Below are 21,900 nucleotides of genomic sequence, written 5' to 3'. Positions count from 1 at the left end.
TTGCCTCGAACACTGAGGTACACGTAGGCACCGTCTTTACATACTCTGAGTAAATAAGCTGTTTCAACTGTTATTTCCTACTGACTGCTTCGCTGTTTTGTGACAGAATGAAGAGAGTTAACTTTTGAAAGCTGAAGTGGTATGGTTCACTTCTACAACACACACACACACACACACACACACACACACACACACACACACACACACATCAATAATGGGTGGTCAGGAGGGAGAAGAGTTATGGAGTCCATGGACACACTGACTGGTTGAGAGGTTAGAAAACTGCAACAATCAATAAACCCTGACCACCAGAGACCACTGCGGTGTGGCTACAGTTACACAATTCTCTACACATCTGTAGAGTGGTCTTCCAATCACAGAAAATAGTGTACATCGACAGTGATTTGCACAGCTACAGAATACCTAAGTATAGCAAGGGCTTTCAGTTATTTGGCTCACCCAAATAAAAAGTGACCTACATAAAAAAGTTCAGCCCACTGTTTAGAAATGACAAGCTGGCTCTGTGGGAAGTGATTTGTGACTCCATTATTTCAAGTTAAGAGGTGGAGGAATTATCATCTAAAAGCCAAATTAACACCGTGGGACGCTGGACAGAGCACGCTGATCCCGTGGTCTAATCAGCACTGAACTTAAGTCCACTGGTCTTACCAGCTGAGGCTAAATGAGAAAAACTAAGGAGCAATTAACAAAAAAAAAAATCTCCAATTATCTCTTGTGTTTGTATTTGAACTCTTTTAGTTTTGTACAGAAAGGTCATTTGGTTAATATGGAGCCACCTAATTACCAAAAGGTTTTCTTACTATGAACGAAATTAAATCAACCAAGCTGAACAAAACCAAGGCAAGCCGAACACAGTCTGAAATTACACACCAAAGTATTTAACAGGAACTAGATTACCGATGCACCTTAGACTCTGCTGACAGAAATATCCAGGGGTTAAGGATCTCTCTGCAGTGAATATTTTTGGTAATTTATTACGTGAAGGTAAGCAGATATAATAAGATTTTTTTTTGATTGTGGGAATGATATAAACAGTTGTCTAAATGTAAAAAAAAACAGAGGACTCCTGCCGCATGTCCTTAGCGAACCGCATTTACGTGTATCCCCCTAAATTTTGGCCGCAGTAGATGTTTGGCTGCTCGTTGTAATTTAGATCCTGTATAGTTTGCAGGGTCAGAAAGAGGTTTTGAGAGCACTGCAGCGGCAGCAGAGAATGCCAATGTACTAACAGAGCTCTGGAGTGAGGTTTTGAAGATGGGCACAACTAATTCAAGAAACCAGGCAAAAAACTGAAAATATTAGTGCGCATTCTGCAGCCAAATGCAAGCTCTGATACTGAAATCAGCAGGAGAATATTTCAGCATTCAGAAATAACCTCAACTCTTAGCAGCTACAGTTACAAACTACAAGCTGCAAACATTTCATGTAGATAATGATAAGTTTTCTTCGATTGCAGCTCAGTGAGTTTCATAAAAGTGTGTTTTATTTAAATGTTAAGGAACATTGTGCTGGGCAGGGCAAAAAAACCCAAACTTCCATAACCTCCTTTCTCCATAAATAGATCAACAAGTTTCTCATTGCACCAAGATACTGCTAACCCTCCAAAATGTGATCAATCCAGTTACGACGGCTACTACGAATGCAACACAACATGCAGCACTTTGAGACTAATCTCAACTACCCTTTGAAATTTCTTCACCTGAGAGATGGGCCAGGCTTCCATTAAATCTTTCAACTTCCTCATCCACAGACACCTTTAATTAGACTTAGCAGTTAAAGCTTCAAAAGCCTCCCTGAACTTCTGCTTCCACAACCACAGAAGCCGGAAAAGTATTCTTCGCCGGGTTTAAAGCCTCCAGTACAATTAATGCCCATTAGCTCGCTCTTACGTTAGCCTCCAATTCAGGACACTTGGTCTACCTGAACTCATCAACAATCAAGGTGTAGAGGTCATTTGGGCCAAGCTAGAAACCATTTGAGGTGCCTCAGTAAAAGTAGGGAGTTGCTGCGGAGCACCTTTTCTGGTATCCACCAACAAACTCCAGATCAAAGCCTTTCTCTCCATGGCACGGCAGCTGCACAAGCATTACCATCTCTTTCTCTGGGGAATAACAAACTGTTTCCAAGCAGGGGGCTCAGGAGCATCACAAAACAAACCCACAGGCTCTCAGAAAAACGAAAAACGTCTGAACTAATTTCCACTATAGAGCTGACTTTCCACTTGTATGTACTGTATGCTATTCCTGTGCTCCGGGTCACCTGAGACGGAATTTTCTGTGAAGTTTTTTTCTCCAAGTCAGAAACGTGGGAGAGAAAAACACGCCAAACAAATAAATACACAAACAAATCTGAGGAAATTCCTAGAGTGCCACGCTGACTTTTTACATGAAGTAACTAATCTGTCACAATGATCACAGATCATAGAAAAAACAAATGAATTCTCCACAGTTGGTGGATTTTCACTTACATTTCCAACACTTGGCTATCAGTCAGACACTCATTATATCCCTGAGTCATTTCATTACCCCGTCATCCTTTGAGCCATTCATTCATTTAACATCAATATTCATGAGAGCAAAAATCAACTTCATATGATACTGTCAATGATCTTTTTAATTAACATTCGGAAAAATGTAAATTAACTCGGAAATTATATCAGCGATACAGGGATGGATCAAGCACCGAGCACGAATATTCGCACATGTTCGAAACGCACACACACCGAACACACACAAACAGAAAGAAATGATCCCAGAATAAAGCACTCTGCAAAGAAACAAGTTTTCTTTGGCTTCATACCAAACAAACATCGAAACAACGTCTGCATCTGATTGTCCAACTCACTCTTTCCAGGTCTTGTCGGAGGTGTGTGAAGAGTTTGAGGCGTCTGTAGAGGACGTCCTGCTCCTGTTGGGCCAGGTTGTCCACCTCGTCTCTCTTTAAGGTCACCAGAGGTCGATTAAAGTTGGCCTTCCTCTTCAGCTTCCAGAACTGATATAAGTAGTCCACCTTAAAACGTAGACACACATCATAATGTTCGCATCGCTGCCATGTTTGATTTCAATTCAAGTCAAAGATGGCAGTGAGAAATTTCATGAAGTTAAAAATCAGTGCGAGCATCTGGTCAATGAAGGCACTGTGTGCTGTGTGCGCAGGTCACATGGAAGGCCACTGTACTGTGCTTTCAGACTATTTCCTTTTTTGTTGTTTTTATTTGTGAATTAGAGGCACTGAAGCATTATAATGTGAAATTCTAGAGCACATTTTTGCAGGAGATTTATTTCAAAAAGTCATCCAGCTTTGGAAACTTTATAGTCATATTAAACTTCAATAATTTTCTCAAATTAAGGATCAAATACTTGGATATTCTTTGTGATTTTAAAGTCAAGGAAAAAAGTTTACAAAGGTCTCACAAAATTAGAAAATACACATATAGTCACATAGAGAAGAAAGGACTCTCTGCTGTCCTGTGAAAAACTAGGTGCAACATTACTCAATACTGTAGGAATTATTTTAATTAAATAGCCACCAGGTGCTGCTAATCAAATACACCTGATAAACTGACCATCAGCAAGTGTGAGCAATGCTATAAAAACTGAAGTTTTGGAAGTTTGCTGGTCAGGAATGGGGATCCTCACAAAATCAGCCCAAAGCATAGCTTAAGTTTGCAAAATTGCATCTGAAAAAAAAACAGAAGACATCTGGAACAATGTCCTTAGGACAGATGAGACCAAAGTAGAGATGTTTGTCCATGATGTATAACGCAAACACAAACACCAACTGTCAGGCATGGTGGTGGATGAGTGATGATTCGGGCTTGTTCTGCAGCCATTCAGTTGACCAGAAACTCCTCTGTACACCAAAGTACTCTAGAGTAAAGTGTGAGTCCATCTGTCTGACAGCTACAGCATTGCTGAAATTCTGTCATGTAACAAGTAAATGAACTTAAGCACAGCAGCAAACCTACAACTGTCTGAAAATAAGAAGAATCACTGTGTTGCAATGAACCTAACCTGATTGAAATGCTGTGGTGGGACCTTAAGAGAGGTGTGCACACATGGAGTGTGAACTGTTTTTAAAGAAACGTGGGCCAAAATTCCTCCACAACAGTTTGAGAGGCTGATAAAGTCATACAGAAAATAATTACTTGAAGTTACTGACGCTAAAAGTTGTTCGACCTCACCGAGTGTACTGAGTTTTTCACAGGGCTGTATAGAGTCCTGTGAAAACTTCATTTTTCCCATGATTGTAGACGTGATATTTTTCTTTTGTTAAAGATCCCCATTCATATTCACATTTGAAGGATCAACCTTTTACACCAAGAAAAATAAACCGGGACTGCACACATTAAAGAAGTGCAGCACTAAGAAAAACGTTTCACTCATGATCTGAGACAGCAATGACTCTTCAAAGTCTGGGTATTTGACAACATGGCTACAATCCCAAGTATTTCATTAGTGTATCCAACTACAATGAATACCTCTATTAGATCATACACTGCAGGCAAGACACAAAGCACACTGAGGCACTGTGGTGTAATGTGGTTGCCCCAACCTTGCCAAGGAAAGTGAAGCGGTTCTTTGACAACACAACAATATTTTCTCATAGATTTGTGACCTTAACCAGACAATATCTGAGTTTTTTCCTCTCTCAGCTCTATTATATTTTTAAAACCCAAAATGGCCCTGCAGTGTTGACTCAGTATCAAAAAATCTTTTTTAAAAAAATAACTCTTTCAAATCCATGGTTTAGCTTTCCTAATAAAAAAAAATTAAATAAAAATAAAACATTTTCCAGCAGCAGCATCCATGTTTGGAAAGCAGATCAGAGCATGGTCTAAACAAATACCTGTAACTCATCATGCGGTCTACGAATACCTATGAATGGGGAACACTTGAGCCAGTGTGCTAAATCGAGGCAAGTATATGATTAGTCTTCTCATATTTCTATAATTTTATACTCTTAACACAAACACATTTTTCCGACTAGGCAATGTTCTCCCAGATTTCATCAATCAATAGGAGCCTTCAGCTTTTTGTTCTTTGGACAGAAACGGCACTTCCTAACAGCTTCATGCTTCGGTGAATCGGGCGTTCTAAAATGCTCTGCTGCGCGTCGCTGCTGTACTGAGCAGTCACAGTATCTGCATACTTGCTCCCTCTTAGCAGGAACAAGTGCTGCTATTATGAGCTCTCTCATCAGTGAGTTTTTTCAGCCACTCATCTTGTTGACCATGTCTGTGCACTTCGTGCCTATACCTGAGTCACTATCTAGAGGAGCGGGTATTTTTTGATGCACATTCAGGCGTACCTATCGCAACGAGTGTTTAACCTCATTTCTTATAACTTAATGAGAAGCTGTAGGGTCCTAGCTTAACACACCTGGGAGACGGGCAGCCCCAGGTTTTCGGCAACCTCCCTGGGTTCCACGAGTCGGTAAAACTCATCCTCCAGCTCCTGAAGCTTCTGCTTCCTCTGGCTCACTTTTTCTCTCTCCAGTTGGTCGCGCTCAGCCCGCTCCGACGCCGACACTGAAACCAGGTGCGATACCGACCTCTGCTCCGGATCGCTGCTGCCATTTGTCTCGTTTTGCTGGTCCTGCCGAAGCTCGGAGGTGAGACCGGGGGCGGCCCACTCGGGTCTGGCTCCACCGTGTGCTCCGTTGGCGGTGGAAGCGGTGACGTGATTGCCGTTGCTCAGTCCGCTTGAGCTGAAGGTGCTGTTGGTGTTTGTACTGGTGTTGCTGTGCTCCAGGCAGAAGGACTTGAAGCGCACCTCGTCGTTCTCGGCCAAGATGGTCTTCATCTCCAGGCCGTGATCGAAGGCGCAGGTCACATGGAAGGCCACAATACAGGAGGGCATGGAGCACTGGGAGGAGGGACAGAGAGGAAATTGAGTTAAGGGACACAGAAATTAAAAAAAAAAAATGTCTTCATGTTCTCAGACATTTTGTCAAAACTGTTTGTTTTAAGCTGTCATTTTCGGTTCATTTATTGCGTTATCAAGGCTCCAGAACAAGTGCAGCAAAGCAGAAAGACAGACCAAGTCACAACAAACACAGCTTTCCCATTTCTGCTGACATTCTGGTAACTTGGGATATGTTTCAATATGTGTGTGAGTGCATGTTTCTCAGTGCTATCCATTACAGGTCATACTAAGAGCTGACCTCCCACTGAGTCCCTCCAGGCATGGTACGATTTTGTGTGTGTGTGTGTGTGTGTGTGTGTGTGTATATGAGAAAGCGAGAACCCTTGTGACTGTACTGGTGTCACTGCTACATGCACATTTGTTAGTATGTGTGAGTGTGTGTGTAGATCTGCACTTATCAAAGTAGTTCAGGATTCAGCAGGAGGCTCGTTGGTGACTCTCTGCACTGCAGTGCATGATAAAAAAAAAACTGACTGATCCGACCGACTCAACCATCTGGAAAACAACTTTTCTACAAATGTCTCTCTCCCTTTATTTCTCTTATCCTTATTTGGCTTTTATGCTTCATAAAAACTTTCTAAAAAGCTTTAAAAAGTTTTAATTGGAACTACTTCCTACCAAAGAAACAGTCCAGTCCTAACTGGCATTGGGCTTCTCAGCATTTCCAAATGTGGTTTGTACGATGAGGCAAAAAAGGAGACATAACTGGCTAGTATATTCTTTTTTGCTTGAACTTCGGGTTGGCTTTGGACTGTGCTGCAGTCTTCTCTACTGTCACACTAAAGTAGGTCATCATCAGCCCGAACACCAATCTATCACTACAACCTTCAGCAGCACATGGAAAAGTGTGCGACTGTAATCTCAGGTATGCTGAGAGATCCAGATGAACCCACTCTCATTTCATCTTTTACGGACTTAATATTAGAGCCTATTTGCGTGTGGGAGGATTAACAGAGATATCCTGCATTAAACTTACATGATTTCTGAAACAGCATGTGAATCCATGTGAAACCGCAAACTGACTAATGGAGACCTCCTATGTGTGTTATTCCCCAATGTGGATAATGATGATAGACTCCTTGCTTTAATTGGCACAATATGTCAAGTTGTACAGTCACTGTTATATATTTTAGTCTTTTGAGCACGACAAGCTTGGTTTTTATTGAAAACTGCCTGCAAATACCACATTTTCACCAGTTCTTTCCCTAACGTTACCAGATACATTATCAGAGAGATTATGAGGGAGATTTACCACTCAAACAAACCCCGTTAGAAATCTATAGGGAAGTGCTATAACAGCAAATATGAACACTACTGATTGCAAACAGTCAATCAACAGCAAAATGAGAAAACATAAACCTACTGTGTTATTGTGCTAATGCAGATGAACCCTAGAAGTTCAAAAGGTGTGGCAGCCTGTACACTGGGGGAAATACAGTGAAGTGAAAAAGTGTTTGCCCCCTTCCCAATTTCTTAAAACACAAGTTAATTACAGTTTATAAATGAATTATTATTATTACAATGATAAACACCTTCATTTAGAAAATGCATTTTGTGTTTACTTGTGTTTTCTCTAATATTATATTTGTCTGATGATCTGAAACATTTAAGTGTGACAAGTATACAAAAAAATAAATAAAAATCAGGGGACAAACACTTTTTCAAACCACTGTAAGTATCTGATCCCCTGCTAAAATTTTTAAGTTTGCCAAGAAAGTCACTTGTAAAGAAACGAGCCGTTTATAATCTTCATGGTAGTTTCATTAATGATAAGAGACAGAATATCCACCCAAAAAATTTTCAGAAAAGCACATTACATAAAAGTTATACATCGATTTGCAGATCACAAAGTGAAATAGGTATTTGATCCCCTACAACTCAGCTAGATTTCTCTCCCACAGATTATAACCAATCAATCAACCAATTAACCAACCGACTGACCAAATAATCACAAATTCCCCTGATCTCAATATAAAGCACATCTTTCCACAAAAGTGTCTTCCAGTCCAACCTCTTCACCACCACGGCCAAGACCAAAGAGCTGTCATTTGATGTCAGGGACAAAACTGTAGACTTGCACAAGGCTAGAACGGGCTACAAGACTACCAACAAGAAGCTTGGTGATAAGGTGACAACTTTCGGTGTGATTATTTGCAAGAGGATGAAACAGAAAATGGCCATGAAATGCCCCCGGTCTGGAGCGCCACACGAGAGCTTGCATCATGGGGTTAGGACGATCATGAGATAATCTTAAAACTATTCTGAACGAGCCTGTTAATGATCTGAAGGCAGCTGGGACGATAGTCACCTAGTACACCACTGTTAACAGCGTTGGTAATGTACATGCCTGCCTAAGTTTGCCACTGAAAATCTAAATGATTCAGAGAAGGTGCAGGATAAAGTGTTGTGGTCAGATGAAAGTAAAATCGAGCTTTCTGGCATCAACTCAACCTGCCATGTTTGGAAGAAGAGAAATTCTAAGTATAGTAAAAGAACACCATCCTCACATTCAAGCATGGAGGTGTTTTTCTGCTAAGGGTACAGGATGACTTCGCCACATTAAAGGGCCAATGGATGCGGTTATGTCCTACTAAATGTTGGACGAGAACGTCCCTCCCCAAGTCAAAACATTTAGTATACCAATTATTTCCATCACTGTATATCTACTCATTATCGTGGTAAAGATGCAAGCATGCCTAGTGTTGTTTCTCGGCTTATTTATGATGTGGCACAGCAGAACACTTGTGCTATGGTGAAGAAAGTCCATAAACTATATAGCATATATTGCGTAACTTTGTGCATAGCATACACGCCTTTTGTAGATGACAAAAAAAGAAACCTTATTTTAGGGTAAAATCACCAAACTATTTCATTGTTTATCAGATTAGACAGTTTTATATTCTGGTAACCACTGGAATTCACGTTATATCTCTCCCCATTTATTTGACTCAGGGCTTTATGATAACTGATAATTGCCCATCTTAGTTACAAATGGAGTAAGAGTTTACCACTGCTGCCACTTTGTTACCAAGATGGTTGCTGGGTGGCAAATTTTCTCCTAAAACTTTGACAATGTATCCAAGATATTGTGTCCAATAGATAACAACATTCTACCCATAAAGTGGACGAGTTTATTTAACAGCACTTGTTTAAGTCCCACTTCATATTGTGCATATATTTTACCTTTATTGACGAAAAACAAATGATTTCCATATTTTTTTCCACTATGGGACTGTATCAGATCTGATATAGTGATCACGTTTATGAAATCTGTTTTTGATGTGCAGCAGTGTGAAATGACTGCATATACACAAGCATAAGCATGTGAACATTCTGCAGTATTACCATTTTGTCTAGCAACACCTGCTAGATTTTACTATATATATATTTTTAATATCCATATTTTCTTTCCATAACCTGATTATCTTGACTCATCAGGCTTAACTCAATCCATCCATTTTGTGTCAAAGAAGAGTCAAGTGGCACATCATTGTATGTGATCAACAAACAGACTCTAGCAAAGTGCCTGGGTTAACAAAGACGGTGGATAACCATCCATTATTTTTAACTGGGGTTTTAGGTGTTTTTCAAGCTAGCTAATGCAAAGAAACCTTGGCTCTAATGGATTTTGCACAGCCCTCAAATCATTGTGACAGTTTGGTTGGTTTTTCAGTGTACATTCTCATGTTTAAAGAGTTTAATTTGTCCTTTATTGTTTTTTAAGGTAAAACTAAATGGCTTTTCTCTGTCATAAGAAGCTTTGACCAATGAGTTAGCTGCCAGATGTGGGTTTAGAAGGCAGCTGTTTTCCTCCACCCCATCGGAGTGGAGCTGGAACCACGTTTTCTCCTCCCCTTCAGGTCACCTGCTGATCATCAGAGCAATCAACTGCTGTACAATAAGACCAGCGCGGCCATCCACACTCCGCCAGATTATGAGCTCACCCGACGCACAAACAAGAAGCTAATCTTGTTTTTATTAGCTTTTTCTTATGATCTGTATCTCATGTAATTCCGTGCCTTTTCTCATTACTCACCTGCTGGATCACCGCTGCCACTCTTCGGAGCCTTCCCACGCTCCACCCTTCACCAGCTTCCTTACGGGCTCAAGACCTTTGGCACCCTCCCCTGGCCCGACTACCTCAGATTTCAAGTAAGGTTTTCTCACGATTCTCAGTCAGATGTCTATTCATATTAATGTACAGAATTCACCTGCTTGCTGCTACTACTGCACATTCACCCAATGTGTATATATATATATATATATATATATATATATATATATATATATATATATATATATATATATATATATATATATGTATAATGTTCTTCCTCTACCCCCCCCATTTTTGCACATGTCGAGGAGCGTGTCAGGCTACATTTCACTGTGTGTTATACTTGTATAACTATGCATGTGACAAATAAAGAACCTTGAACCTTGAACCTCACGATAATCCTCTGGACAACATTGCCTAACTCACCTCCTCCTCCTTCTCTGCACTGTCTAACTTGTCCTCTTGTCTCACAGATCTTACCTGGTCCCTCGCTACCTGCCTTCGCTCCTCATGCCCGCCTCTCTCTCCAGTTAATTGCATTCATATGTTTAGCTGAGCTCAGCCTTGTATTTAAATAAAGTTTGTTTCTATGTTTACGTTTCTTTAAAGTGAGTAAGAGCTCATTTAAGTTAGTTCATGTGCAATTTCTCTAAGCGAATAAAGAATCTCAAAATGCACTCTATTTCTCTCCGTCTTGCCCGGGTCCTGCACTTGAGTCCTACACTCACTGTTTGCTAAAGCTTGACAGTTTCACCTGATGCACAGATAAATCACCAAGAAAATAAAGCCAGTGATGAAGAAACAGAAGGTGTGATCCAATAATCACATGCTTAGCCTGTGTAAGACACCCCAATAATTACAACATCCTGATAAAACGTGGAGTTACGGTCAAAGGTCTCCACTGTAAACCCATTTTTTTATTACCAACCAAATGTCAGATTGAGCCCACTGCAGCTGCTCTCACTTTTTCGGTGGCAAAAGGCAAAAGGTTGAACACAGCGTTGGCTAAATGTGTTGTTTGGTATGAGCCAAGTCATCGCAAAAAAAAAAAAGAAAAAGAAAAAAATACTCATCTGGCCTTTTCGACTGCACCTGCTCTGTGCTGGCAGGGATTCATTAATAATGTTTTTATCAGTGCCCACACTGCTGCTGACTACTTCTGTTTGTGAAGAAAACATGTTTCTCTAAAATAATCTTTGCAAGACTTAACTGAGAAAAAACCCCCGACATTATTCAGACTGAGGTTTGTTCATACTTTACTCTGGAACATTTTTTAACTTGTGTATCCACTTGGGATTTATCAACATTTCCTTGACCTGAAAAATTCTGGATTTGTTTCCTCTCTTTTTTTGTTGCACATGTATTTGGTACAAACCAACCAGAAAAATCAATGAAGCAACTTCCCATCTTTTTCAGCTTTAGGTTTAGCCGATTTTCCATCACTCTCCATAATTAATTTTAAACAAATCTATCCATTCGTTATATTACCACAAATTCAATTCGGGGTCATGCAGGCACTGGAGCTTATAGACTTACATTGGACCCTTAACAAATTTAGAGTCACCAATTAACCTAACATGCAATCCTTTGTACCGTGGAAGGAAGCAGGAGTACCCAGAGGGAGCATAAACAGGCAAACAACACAGAGAAAGGCTGTGAGGCGGCAGTGCTAACCACTGCACCATTTTTCCACCCAAAAACCAGAAAGGGGCAGAGATTAGAGAGAAGCTTGGACCTACAGTAACTAATCAGTGTGATCACTTGAGAGATCTCAAGCATCTTCCCTATATGTCAATCAATCGTCAATATAGTCAATCGTATCAATAACAATACTAGTATTGTAGCGCGATAGGATCAATAGTTTGTTTCCATCCTCCAAGTTCAGAATGTAGCCCACTGAATTGTGTTAAATTCTTTTCTTTTTTGGAAATGAAAAAATATACCTCAAACATGCACTATGAAAACTGTCATAACCCTTTGGTGTTTCCCAGACAGAAGTTGATCCAAAGTGCTTTAGAGCAGGCAAATTTCCTCCAAAAAGCCCAGTTTCAAAATACATTAAAGGCTGATTGGTGTGCTTTGTAACTGTGGAAAGTAAAAAAAACTGTGATTTAAGGGTCACATCTCTTAAATCTCTACTACATAAGTTGCTTTTATAAGTTGAAAGTATAAGTATTGTTCTTCGCAATACTAGCCCTGTATTTACTTGGTATCCCTTCAATAACAAAATGTGCAGCACTGCACAGGACTAGACTTTAAAACAAAGTTCTGTATGTTTAAACAGAATTCAGCTCCAATCCTATGATATTCCAACATCTGAGCTGCTGGATGTCCACTGCTTGATATGGGAATAACCAGAGTCATAATAAAGCAAATTACATTCTTACGACAGATTTTCAAGACCTTTTTCTATTCACTTAAGCCATCTAGCACACTTAGAGCTACAACAATCTCATTATTAAAAGCTGTACACAGAATCTCTTTTACATATACAGTACAGGTGGCACTCGTTGACCTTCTAGTGCACGGATCTTCAGTAGAATACTAATTAAGAGACTCTTAACTCAGAACGTCCTGGCTAATGGTTGTTAGATATGTATACTTTGTTATGAGCGCTTGAGATGCTTGTTAGTAGCTCAGCATGAAAAGAGACAGGACAAGGTGTCATTAGACGAAGGCTTCAAAAAGTGGATTTCACTATTAGAAGTGGTGCCGAAGTGAAGAACACTCAAGGCTGAAGCTGTCTGACCTACTCAACATTAAAAACACACAGATATCAGTGGTAACACATGCTTTGTGCTTTAATGTCTGCTATAGTGTGAATACATTGTCCTGCAATTGATCTACAATGATTGTATCACAAATCACAGCAAACGCTTAAATCGGAAAAATAGATTAAAAGAAATTTTCTCTCCTGGACTGAAACTTTTCGAGGTGGAAAAATATTTCTTATTTCCGACTTTTCTCTACAACGTGGTTTACAAAGAACTCCCGCTGCTCGCGCTGCTGTGCAGAAAAGCATCTCAACTGATTAGCAAGTATGTTTGTACAGCAGTCTGCTTTCAGCTATGGAAACAGGAGAGTGAGACTCTCCCTACGGACGACTGCAACTCAGGGGGTTCGCTGATACTACAGCAGGGATACACTGTCAGGAAACACCCTCACCGATGCGCAAATGCACACACACGTTCGTATCCAGTACATACATCTGGGATGTGCATATGCTGCAAGCAAATGCAAAAGCATTGCAATGCTTTAGGATTGCGGTTCACCTTCAGGGCACTTTTGAAGCTAAATCATGCACAGGCTAATGTCTGTGAAGTGGGTTAGTGTAAGTGTGTCAGCAGGGGCTGTGTTTGCATACTAAGCAGTCGCTTCAAACACATCCACATTGCCTATCAGGAAACTAAAAACTACAATAATTTGATGAGAGAAATGCTGTGTTTGGAGCATGCTGTGCTCATTTTGTGTCTTTTTACCTGCAAGGCTTCATTAATAAATTCATGGATCAGTGTTTCACCCTTTGTAATAAATATTACACATAGTGGAAACCTTCACATATCCACAAACCACCTCTGGCTACATGATAATTTAAAAAGAGGAAACTTGTTGCTGTTGAAATCACACCCTCACTTATCTTGGTTTAACTTGTTTGCAAACTGGTAGTTGAGATTTAGCAACCAGAGAAGGAAAAGAAGCAAAAACTGAAACCCATAATCTGGAGCACTGTAGAACCTGTGGACGTTTTAAATGCTGCTTGTGTTTCTTTTGTTTTTTGGGTTTTTCTTTTAACATTTGAAGACAATGAGATAGACGGGCAAAGCATTGATAATATACCTGAATGCAGGTCCCTGTGTGCTCTCGACACAGGCTGCAGGACAGAGCCCAGCGGCTGGCGGGGATATGGGACACCTTGGTAATGGGCTCCATCTTCTCTGGACAGCCTATACTCACCTAAGGAGGAACACAAAACAGTTAGTAAGAAACAAATTTCAGAGAAAGCAAAACAACACTGATGAGACTCATCTTACTCTAAATTCTTTTTAAAAAATCTCACTTAATAATTAGGCAAAGTGCCAAACATATTTTGGTTGCAGCTTCTCAAATGTTGGAATATGCAGCTTTTTTTGGGATAGGGTAATATTCATCTGCGATGGTCATACAGGCAACTGAGGCTGAAAGACTCTTGGTGCATCTGGGGGCTCCCCATGATGTGTTCCTTTTTCACACCTTCTGTTTTTATACACCACTTTGCATTTAATCATTGGCAATTATTATTAATCTCTGGCTGTCTTTCACTTCTCTTTTCTCCCCTCAACCCCAGCTAGTCGCGGCAGATGGCTGCCCGTCTTTGAGCCTTGCTTTGCTGGTGGTTTCTTCCTCTTAGGAGGGAGTTTTTCTTTCCCTCTGTCGCCAAGTGCTTGCTCATAGGGGGTCGTCTGATTGTTCAGATTTTTTTATGTACTATTGCAGCATCTTTACCTTAAAAAAAAAAAAAGCTTATTGAAGCAACTGTGATTTGGCGCCATATAAAGTATTAATAAAATACAACATTTGAAGTTAGAACATAATTATCATATTCTTAAATATATTTAACACCTCATCTACGCAACTTCTTCAGTTTCTGATTAAAGTAACCTCCCTATACGCATCCTAGGAATGACAGTTTACACCCAAATTTAGCTTGAATAACTTCACCTGTTTTCCAATTTCCAAAACTGTCCTCGGACCCAGAGCAGAGACACATGCGCTTCTTGGAAAAAGGTTACTGTAAAGCTCTGTGTGACTTCTCTTTGAGCAGTTCATTCAGAACAGCTTTGGCCCCAGACCTCCCTGCACCAAATACAACCAAGAAGTCATTGACTTGTGCCAACCAGCCATGCAGAAAAGAAGTGAAGGGCACTCATCACCAAAGCGCTGTTTCTTCCTTCCTTCCTTCCTCTGCTGCCTATTTCTTTACAAAAAAGGAAAAAAGAAAACATTCCACTTCTTTCACATCCACTTCTTGTCATATTTGAGGCACGGCCTTCTCTCCTTGTCCTTCACGCTTGTATTAACAAGCTGACAACTGATTTCCGCAGGTCACGCCCCCCCCCAATCATCCACTCGTCCTTCTATCTGATTTTCTTTTTCCTCCTCTCATCTGCTCAACCACAGAACAAACCAATGGCCTCTGCTCTTTCTGTTATTATCGATGTCTTTTGTACAACACACTCACACAGTTGATGCGGGGGTCAATTTTCACTCCATTGAGAATGTCAATAGAAAGTGCAATTCTGACAATGATGCCACAGCCGTCACTGTCAACGCGCACTTCTTTTATGCAGCTGATATAAGAGCCGGTCGATAAGAAAAGGATTTCCACTTTTTGAATGGTACAGTTAATTGATTGGATTGTTCACAACCGTGATTCCCACACGCACACACACATACGCAGAAGTTGCACTTCACATTTCAAAGCAGACAGATGAAAAAAGGGACAAAATCTGAAATCGCTTTAGAGGAAATCACTGTGCTAAATAAAAAGCCTTCTTAAAAGAGGGGCTCTTCCTCTTTGAGATTGAGTGTGTGTGTTTGTGTGTCTATGTGTAACTATGAGGGGTGAAAAGCTGTTTAAAGAGAGACCTTTCTTTAGGAGCTGAAGGCAGGCATAAGGCAGCTATGCACAGCTCTGGAGAGGCTGTATCATTTGAAGGCACACACACCCATACAAAAACAAACACGCATACGCTATAAATGTAAAACACACTTACACACAGTTTTTTCCACCACATATTCAGAAAAAAAATCTACCAACTAGCAGCATGAAGCACATACATCTGAGCCCACACAAGGACAAGAGCACAAAACACACACACACACACACACACAGCACAGACATGCAAATTAACCCCCTCCGCCATGGTAGGAAGAGAAAACAAAAGCGAATGGAGCAACGAAAACAATTAGCCCAATCAAGGGTGACAGAAGGCAATTAGGAGGAAAAGGTTTGAGGTGCCAAAAGCCACTCTATTATTGAGAGAAATGTGCTGGTGAAGTGTGCCGCTGAATAGTCGCAAGAAATATGACTGGCTGTCTTAAAGGTGTGCAAGGCTCGAAGCGCATCCACGAACCTTCTGAAATGAGGGGGCTCCGTTTGGGCCTTTCAGATGAGCGACGTTGACAAAAGATGTCATCAAGAAACGTCAAGACGAAATGAGCGGCTGCTGGGAGAAGCACGCTTGACAGCCAGGTTCCTCGGGAATCATTTTGCATTCTTCAGATTGTAAAGAGGAAGGTGTTGACTGGTATTTTAAACATTTACTCTAAACAAGTGGTGGAAACAAGTAACAGGTGCAAATGCTTCTCAAAATCTTCCACCAAAGACTTTTTTGAGTCTAATTGCAAAGCAAGGGCCTCACCGTAAAACCACAGCAATGCGCTACATTGCCAAAAGTATTCACTCAGGCATCCGAATCATTGAATTCAAGTTTTCCGATCATTTCCACGGCCACAGGTGTATAACATGCAGCACCTGGACGTGCGGACTGCTTTTACAAATATTAGTGAACGAATGGGTTGCTCTCAGGACTTACCTGTCCAACAAGTCCAGTCATGCAGTTTCCTTGCTACTAAATATTCCACAGTCAACTGTTAGTGGAAGTGGAAGTGACTTGAAGCCATGAAGTGGTAGGCTATGTAAAGTTACAGCTCAGTGTCAGCAAATGCTGAGGCAAACAGTGTGCAAAGGTCGCCGCCTTTCTGCACAGTCAGTTGCTACTGATCTACAAAGCTCATGTGACCTTCAGATTTGCTGAAGACCAGCGCAGAGAGAGCTTCATGGAATGGTTTTCCATGCCTGAGCAGCTGAATCCAAGCCTTACAGAACCAAGCGCAATGCAAAGCATCAGATGCAGTGGTGTAAACCACACCGCCACTGGACTATAGAGCAGTGGAGACGTTCTCTGGATGGACATCACGCTTCTTCATCTGGTAATAGAGTCTGGGTTTGGCAGTTGTCTGACTGCAATGTGCAAAGTACAAAGTTTGGTGGAGGAAGTATCAGTGTGGGGCTGTTTTTCAGGAGTTCGGCTTGCCTTCTTAACGCTTTACCATACCAAGACATTTTGAACAATTTCATCCTCCCAACATTGTGGGAACAATTCTGTGAAGCCAACAATGCCTAAAAGCGAATGTAGAAAAGGTTACACTTCCAGGGATGTATTAAAAATTCATTAACATACTGGCTGCAATTTTAAGATTGCACAAAGAAACCAATCAGTATCTGAGTGTATGTGGACCTTGTGACCACCTCTGTGTCTTTCTTTCAGTGTCTCACCTCAGGGATCCATAAGGCACAGCTGACGTGGACCCACTTGGTTCCACTGCGGGTGGGCTTGAGTGCCCCCCCTCTCTTGGGGCAGAGCAGACATTTTGGCTGGACCCCGAGAGCGCAGGTCCGACACAGCCAGTTCCCCTGGGGTACCTTCAGGATGCCGTAACACGCCTGCAACAGGGAAAGAAATAAAAAAGGAAAGTTATGACAGGTCTTAATGCGAAAGCTGCATAAAGATGGTTCTGAATTTATATAGGTTACCAACCATGACGTAACATGCAAGCCAATTTATTCTGGCTAACCAATTCTACCTACAAAGTCTTTGTGCCAAGCTAACCAGCCAATAGCTGTAACTTCTTATATAGTGGACAGATTACTAGCCTTGCTAATAAGAGAATGGAAAACTACGTCAAATCACCATAAATAAAAAGTTCATTAAAGACATATTTGTACACTGAAGCACATTAACATACACCCCATGTAAACCATTAGGTGTATATTAAAAGTTGTATTCCATATACTCTGTGTTGGCAAAAAGATGACAGTCAGCTTTTCAAGCCAACCTAAAAACAGTGAATTTTGTTTTGTTTTTGTTGTGATTGAGCACATAAGTGGTGCCGCAGCTGATCCGGTTCACAATCCATTAAGTTTTCTTGTTGTCGGTTGCACAAACTAATGAGAATTACAAGCCGCTGAAAAGTTAAGAACGCTCTCAAGCAGTTACATCGTGGACACATTCATCTCGACATGACTGCTGCAATACAATCACTCGGCCATAAAAAGCATGAAAATATGTGAACGCATCGGGATGTCACAGCACTGACCATATTACTGATGTCAGCATAATGGTTAATGGACTGGTACTTATAGAGCACTTTTCTATTCCTTTTTACTACAAGCTTCATTCACTCATTCACACAAGTGCCTGTTCCTATGCCTAAGCCCTTTTAATCTAACATCACACACCAACGGACAAATCGGAGAGCTTTTAGTTTGAGCACAGTTTGGGTGAAGACCAATAAGGTCATCAGTGTGCGAAGTAGCAACAATAAAATCATTAGGAAAGACTAAAAACCTAAATAACTTGCTTTAAATGGGGAATGGCTTTCCTGTGTTAATGACGTACTTGCTTGCAACAGTAACCGTAGAAGTCATTGGGCGATTCCCAACAGGAATCTTGGCATAACTTTCACCAGCTACACCCTGAAGCCTGCGAGTCGTCTTCCTTTTTAAGTCAAAATCCCCAACATACATTTGGTTTCAATGCAACAACTTCTGTATTGTCATATAGGTTTAATTAACTGCAAGGTTTTATCCACTGCTGCTCCAATTACAAATCTCCATTTAATATTTCTTTATTTTAGTAAGAACAGCATGAGCTTCCAACACATCTGAAATGCCACATAGACTTTATTTTGTTTTTTTAAAGCACAGCTGGGTTTTGTATGATCAGAGCTCCACCCAATTCCCCTTCCGCTATCACAGAGGGGTGCCATGGAAGTCTTTCATGCCAGCGTAACAGCATGCTTATATGTTTCTGATAAGATCCGGTCCCCAGGGTTAGAAACAAAGTGTTATTTTATTGTCAGACATTATTTACTCCTTCATTGTTAGAAAGGGTCTACTGTGGCAAGTGAAGCATACATAATGCCTCTTTTTCTACCATTATCCCTATCACCTCAGATCTATCATATCAGATCTAGCATTACTCCTTTAGTTGAGCCTCAAATGAAATTTAGACGCCCCAAATCCCAGACCATCACGAGGGAAGGACACATCATATTTCATATAACTAAAAAGGCAGAACACGCATTCATATTAGACTTAGAGGATGATAAAACAACAGAGACAGAGAGAAAAAACAAACAACCTTCAAGGAAATGAAACACGAAAGTCTCTGTCTTTGTTAAAAGCAATTAAGGGACTCTATTGATGAAATGATTTTATTGATTAAACAAAGCACCTCAGCAAGCATGGCCCGTGTTTCACCTACCGAGTGTTGGGGAGACCACTTTACCAGGGAAGGAACAGACGATGCTGGTTAGTGATATTTTAGTGTGGTTACACACTAAAAGCAATATTACTTAATACTGCTGGGAGCAACCTTTTCTTTCACCGCCTGCTACAATTTGTTTCCATGACACCTCAACTTTTGGCACGTACCTATTTTTTACTCAACAAATACTACTAGGAAAACACCAGAGGCTCCTAAGAGTAATGTTTTGATGACTTGATCCAAAAGTTATTTATGCCCCGCGTTCTTGAAATATGTGCATGAGGGCACACGTGCAAGGAAGAGGTGATGAAATATACGCTTATGCCAAAAACCTGCCCCCCTCCCCTCACCCCCAACCGGTTGCAGAAGATGGCAGCAACTCCCTGAGCCTGGTTGTGCTGGAGGTTTCTTCCTGTTAAGTTTTTCCTTCCTACTGTCGCCATCTGATTGTTGGGCTTTTCTCTGTGCTATTATAGCGTCCTTACCTTTCAGTCTAAGCACCTTGAGCCGACTGCTGTTATTTGGTGCAATATAAATAAAATGGAATTGAAAAAAAAAGAAGAAAAGAATTGGACTTGAATGGAAATAGCGTGCTTTCAAACATGCTAAGGTGAGAAAAACAGAGATATTTTATATATTGCTGTGCTTCTTTATGAACAGTAAGAGCAGCCACGCAAAGCTGTTATGAAATGGAGTAAAAATACGTTATATTTAAGATGATTCATATTTCCTCCTGTTTCACAGTCTGGCTTTTGATTTCATATGCAGAAAAAAATTCTTTATAGTTTTGAAAAATGAGAGGAGACTTAACCTCCAGATTCTGATTGCTAATTTTCTTCTGATAGTGGGAAACCGAGCAGGTTTTGTTTGAAATATCAAAAGCACTGAGCTCAGGATGTTTTTCCTAAACTTGAATACTCATTATAAAATCCTCATGCAACTTAAAGGAAACATTTTTTTTAACTTGGATTTTCTTTCGATTTAAATAAAATTCAGCTGAGGTGGAGGCGGAGGTGGACACAAGGTTGTCTGGTTGGGAGTAAAGCCCAGACTTGAGGGTGTTTTCGACATTGAAGCGCGGCTCGCAAGGTCAACTGCCAGTCCTGGGCGGCCGCAGCCTCCACCACAGGCGGTCTGCTGTTGCAAACGAGAGGCTAAGGTGGGTTTCTGAGGTTTACCTACGGAAACTTTGTCAGGAATTTCAAATCTTTGAATTATCTTGGCTCAGACTGAACTTTGCTGAGCTTTAAGTTGGGGGTCACGACACTCAGCTGTCAAATAAAAGGTGAGAGTTGAATTTGTAACGCAAGAAAAAAAAGAAAGGCAGTTAGCGCAACACAGTAACTGTTTTAACGTGATTATCTTGTTTTCATTACCATCGGAGGCCACAAACCAAAACTGAATTAGTCGCCCAGGACTCGTTTATTAGAGGAACTGGAGGTGACAGATTAAAATGAGATCAGTTCTGCAGTTGTGGGAAACTTCTTCCATTCTGTGTCATAACAGCAGGTAAGCAGGGGCAGTCTGAAGGGAGTGATAGTGTGTTAGTGCCAACCGAGCCGATACAATAATTAATATTCTGTCACTGTGTGACAAACACAGCAGAGCCCCTCCAGCTTCAGGCTGTCACGGGAAGTATTTGTGAAAGAACTGCTCTATGTGCACCTTTGTGCAGTTCATGTACTCAGTCGCCTTCTTATTCTGCAGAAACCTACACGAAACTCCAAACGCAAGGAGCATACAGTGCATTCAACTCCACAACTGTGCACAAACAAAAAATGTGAAGAACTTAAGCCCATAATTGCTGACCTGATGAACACAGACATTGCACTTGTCACAGAAAACCATCTCGTTGCCGTCCTCTCCCTCCGGTGAGCGGCAGACGTCGCAGACCACGTCCTCATCGTACTCGATGCCCAGGCCTTCCTCTGTCTCGATGGCCTGCTGCATCTTCTCCTCGCACACACTCTCCAGCTCCACCAGAACGCACTCCATGGTGAGCTCATCGAGCTCCGGTAAGCCTGACGAAGTAAAAAACAAAAAAGATTAGTTTGCATTTGTCGTACAGACGAAAACTGACCCAGACAGAAACTAATCATCCATCTCTTGTGAGGCAGGAAATTCTTGGTGATTAGAGGATTATATTTTGTCTGGTGCTAAGTTGTTTTTTGTTTTACACATATTGTTTTCTTTGAAAGCTTGGTTGAGTGAAAATCCAAAGACTCAAGCACGGCCTCTGGGAGAATGGATGAGTATTTAAGAAAATACTAAGCCTGTACAAAACAATTAAAGCTAAGAGTAGAGTTCCAAGGTCAACACTCACTGGTTTCTTTGAGTTCCTTTTATCGACAAGGATAACAGAAACGAGAAGCTGCTCATATGAAGTTCAAAACAAGCAAGCCAATTTACAGATTTCAAGTTATTTTGGGCCTAAACGCTTTGCATAACACTAATTTGAAACACACACAGCCTTCATTTGCGTGTTTATCTCACAAGGTCACTTTCTGTTTCTTCAGGGCGGCTCAGGGAGAAGCGTGCTGAAAATTAGCCGAGAGAATGTCAGCTGGAGTCGACTGCTAACCAG

General features: G+C 41.0%; 1 protein-coding gene across 2 annotated transcripts in view; it reads right to left on the bottom strand.

Annotated features, from left to right (window-relative positions):
* Positions 1-21,900, bottom strand: part of jade2 (jade family PHD finger 2) — a 224,543-nt gene that overhangs the window by 81,266 nt on the left and 121,377 nt on the right. For both annotated transcript variants that reach the window (XM_084940743.1, XM_084940742.1), the window contains exons 6-10: positions 21,126-21,337; positions 17,324-17,491; positions 13,843-13,959; positions 5,403-5,888; positions 2,866-3,030 (exon numbers count right to left, since the gene is read on the bottom strand). In XM_084940743.1, the coding sequence (XP_084796869.1) occupies positions 2,866-3,030; positions 5,403-5,888; positions 13,843-13,959; positions 17,324-17,491; positions 21,126-21,337 (1,148 nt within the window). The remainder of the gene's footprint in view (positions 1-2,865; positions 3,031-5,402; positions 5,889-13,842; positions 13,960-17,323; positions 17,492-21,125; positions 21,338-21,900) is intronic.

The sequence above is a fragment of the Perissodus microlepis genome, chromosome 10 (assembly GCF_051167445.1).
Source record: "Perissodus microlepis isolate ML-2025 ecotype Zambia chromosome 10, ASM5116744v1, whole genome shotgun sequence".
Taxonomy (NCBI): Eukaryota; Metazoa; Chordata; class Actinopteri; order Cichliformes; family Cichlidae; genus Perissodus; species Perissodus microlepis.
The sequence above is the reverse complement of the archived record's forward strand: the minus strand, read 5'-3'. Positions and strand labels throughout refer to the sequence as shown.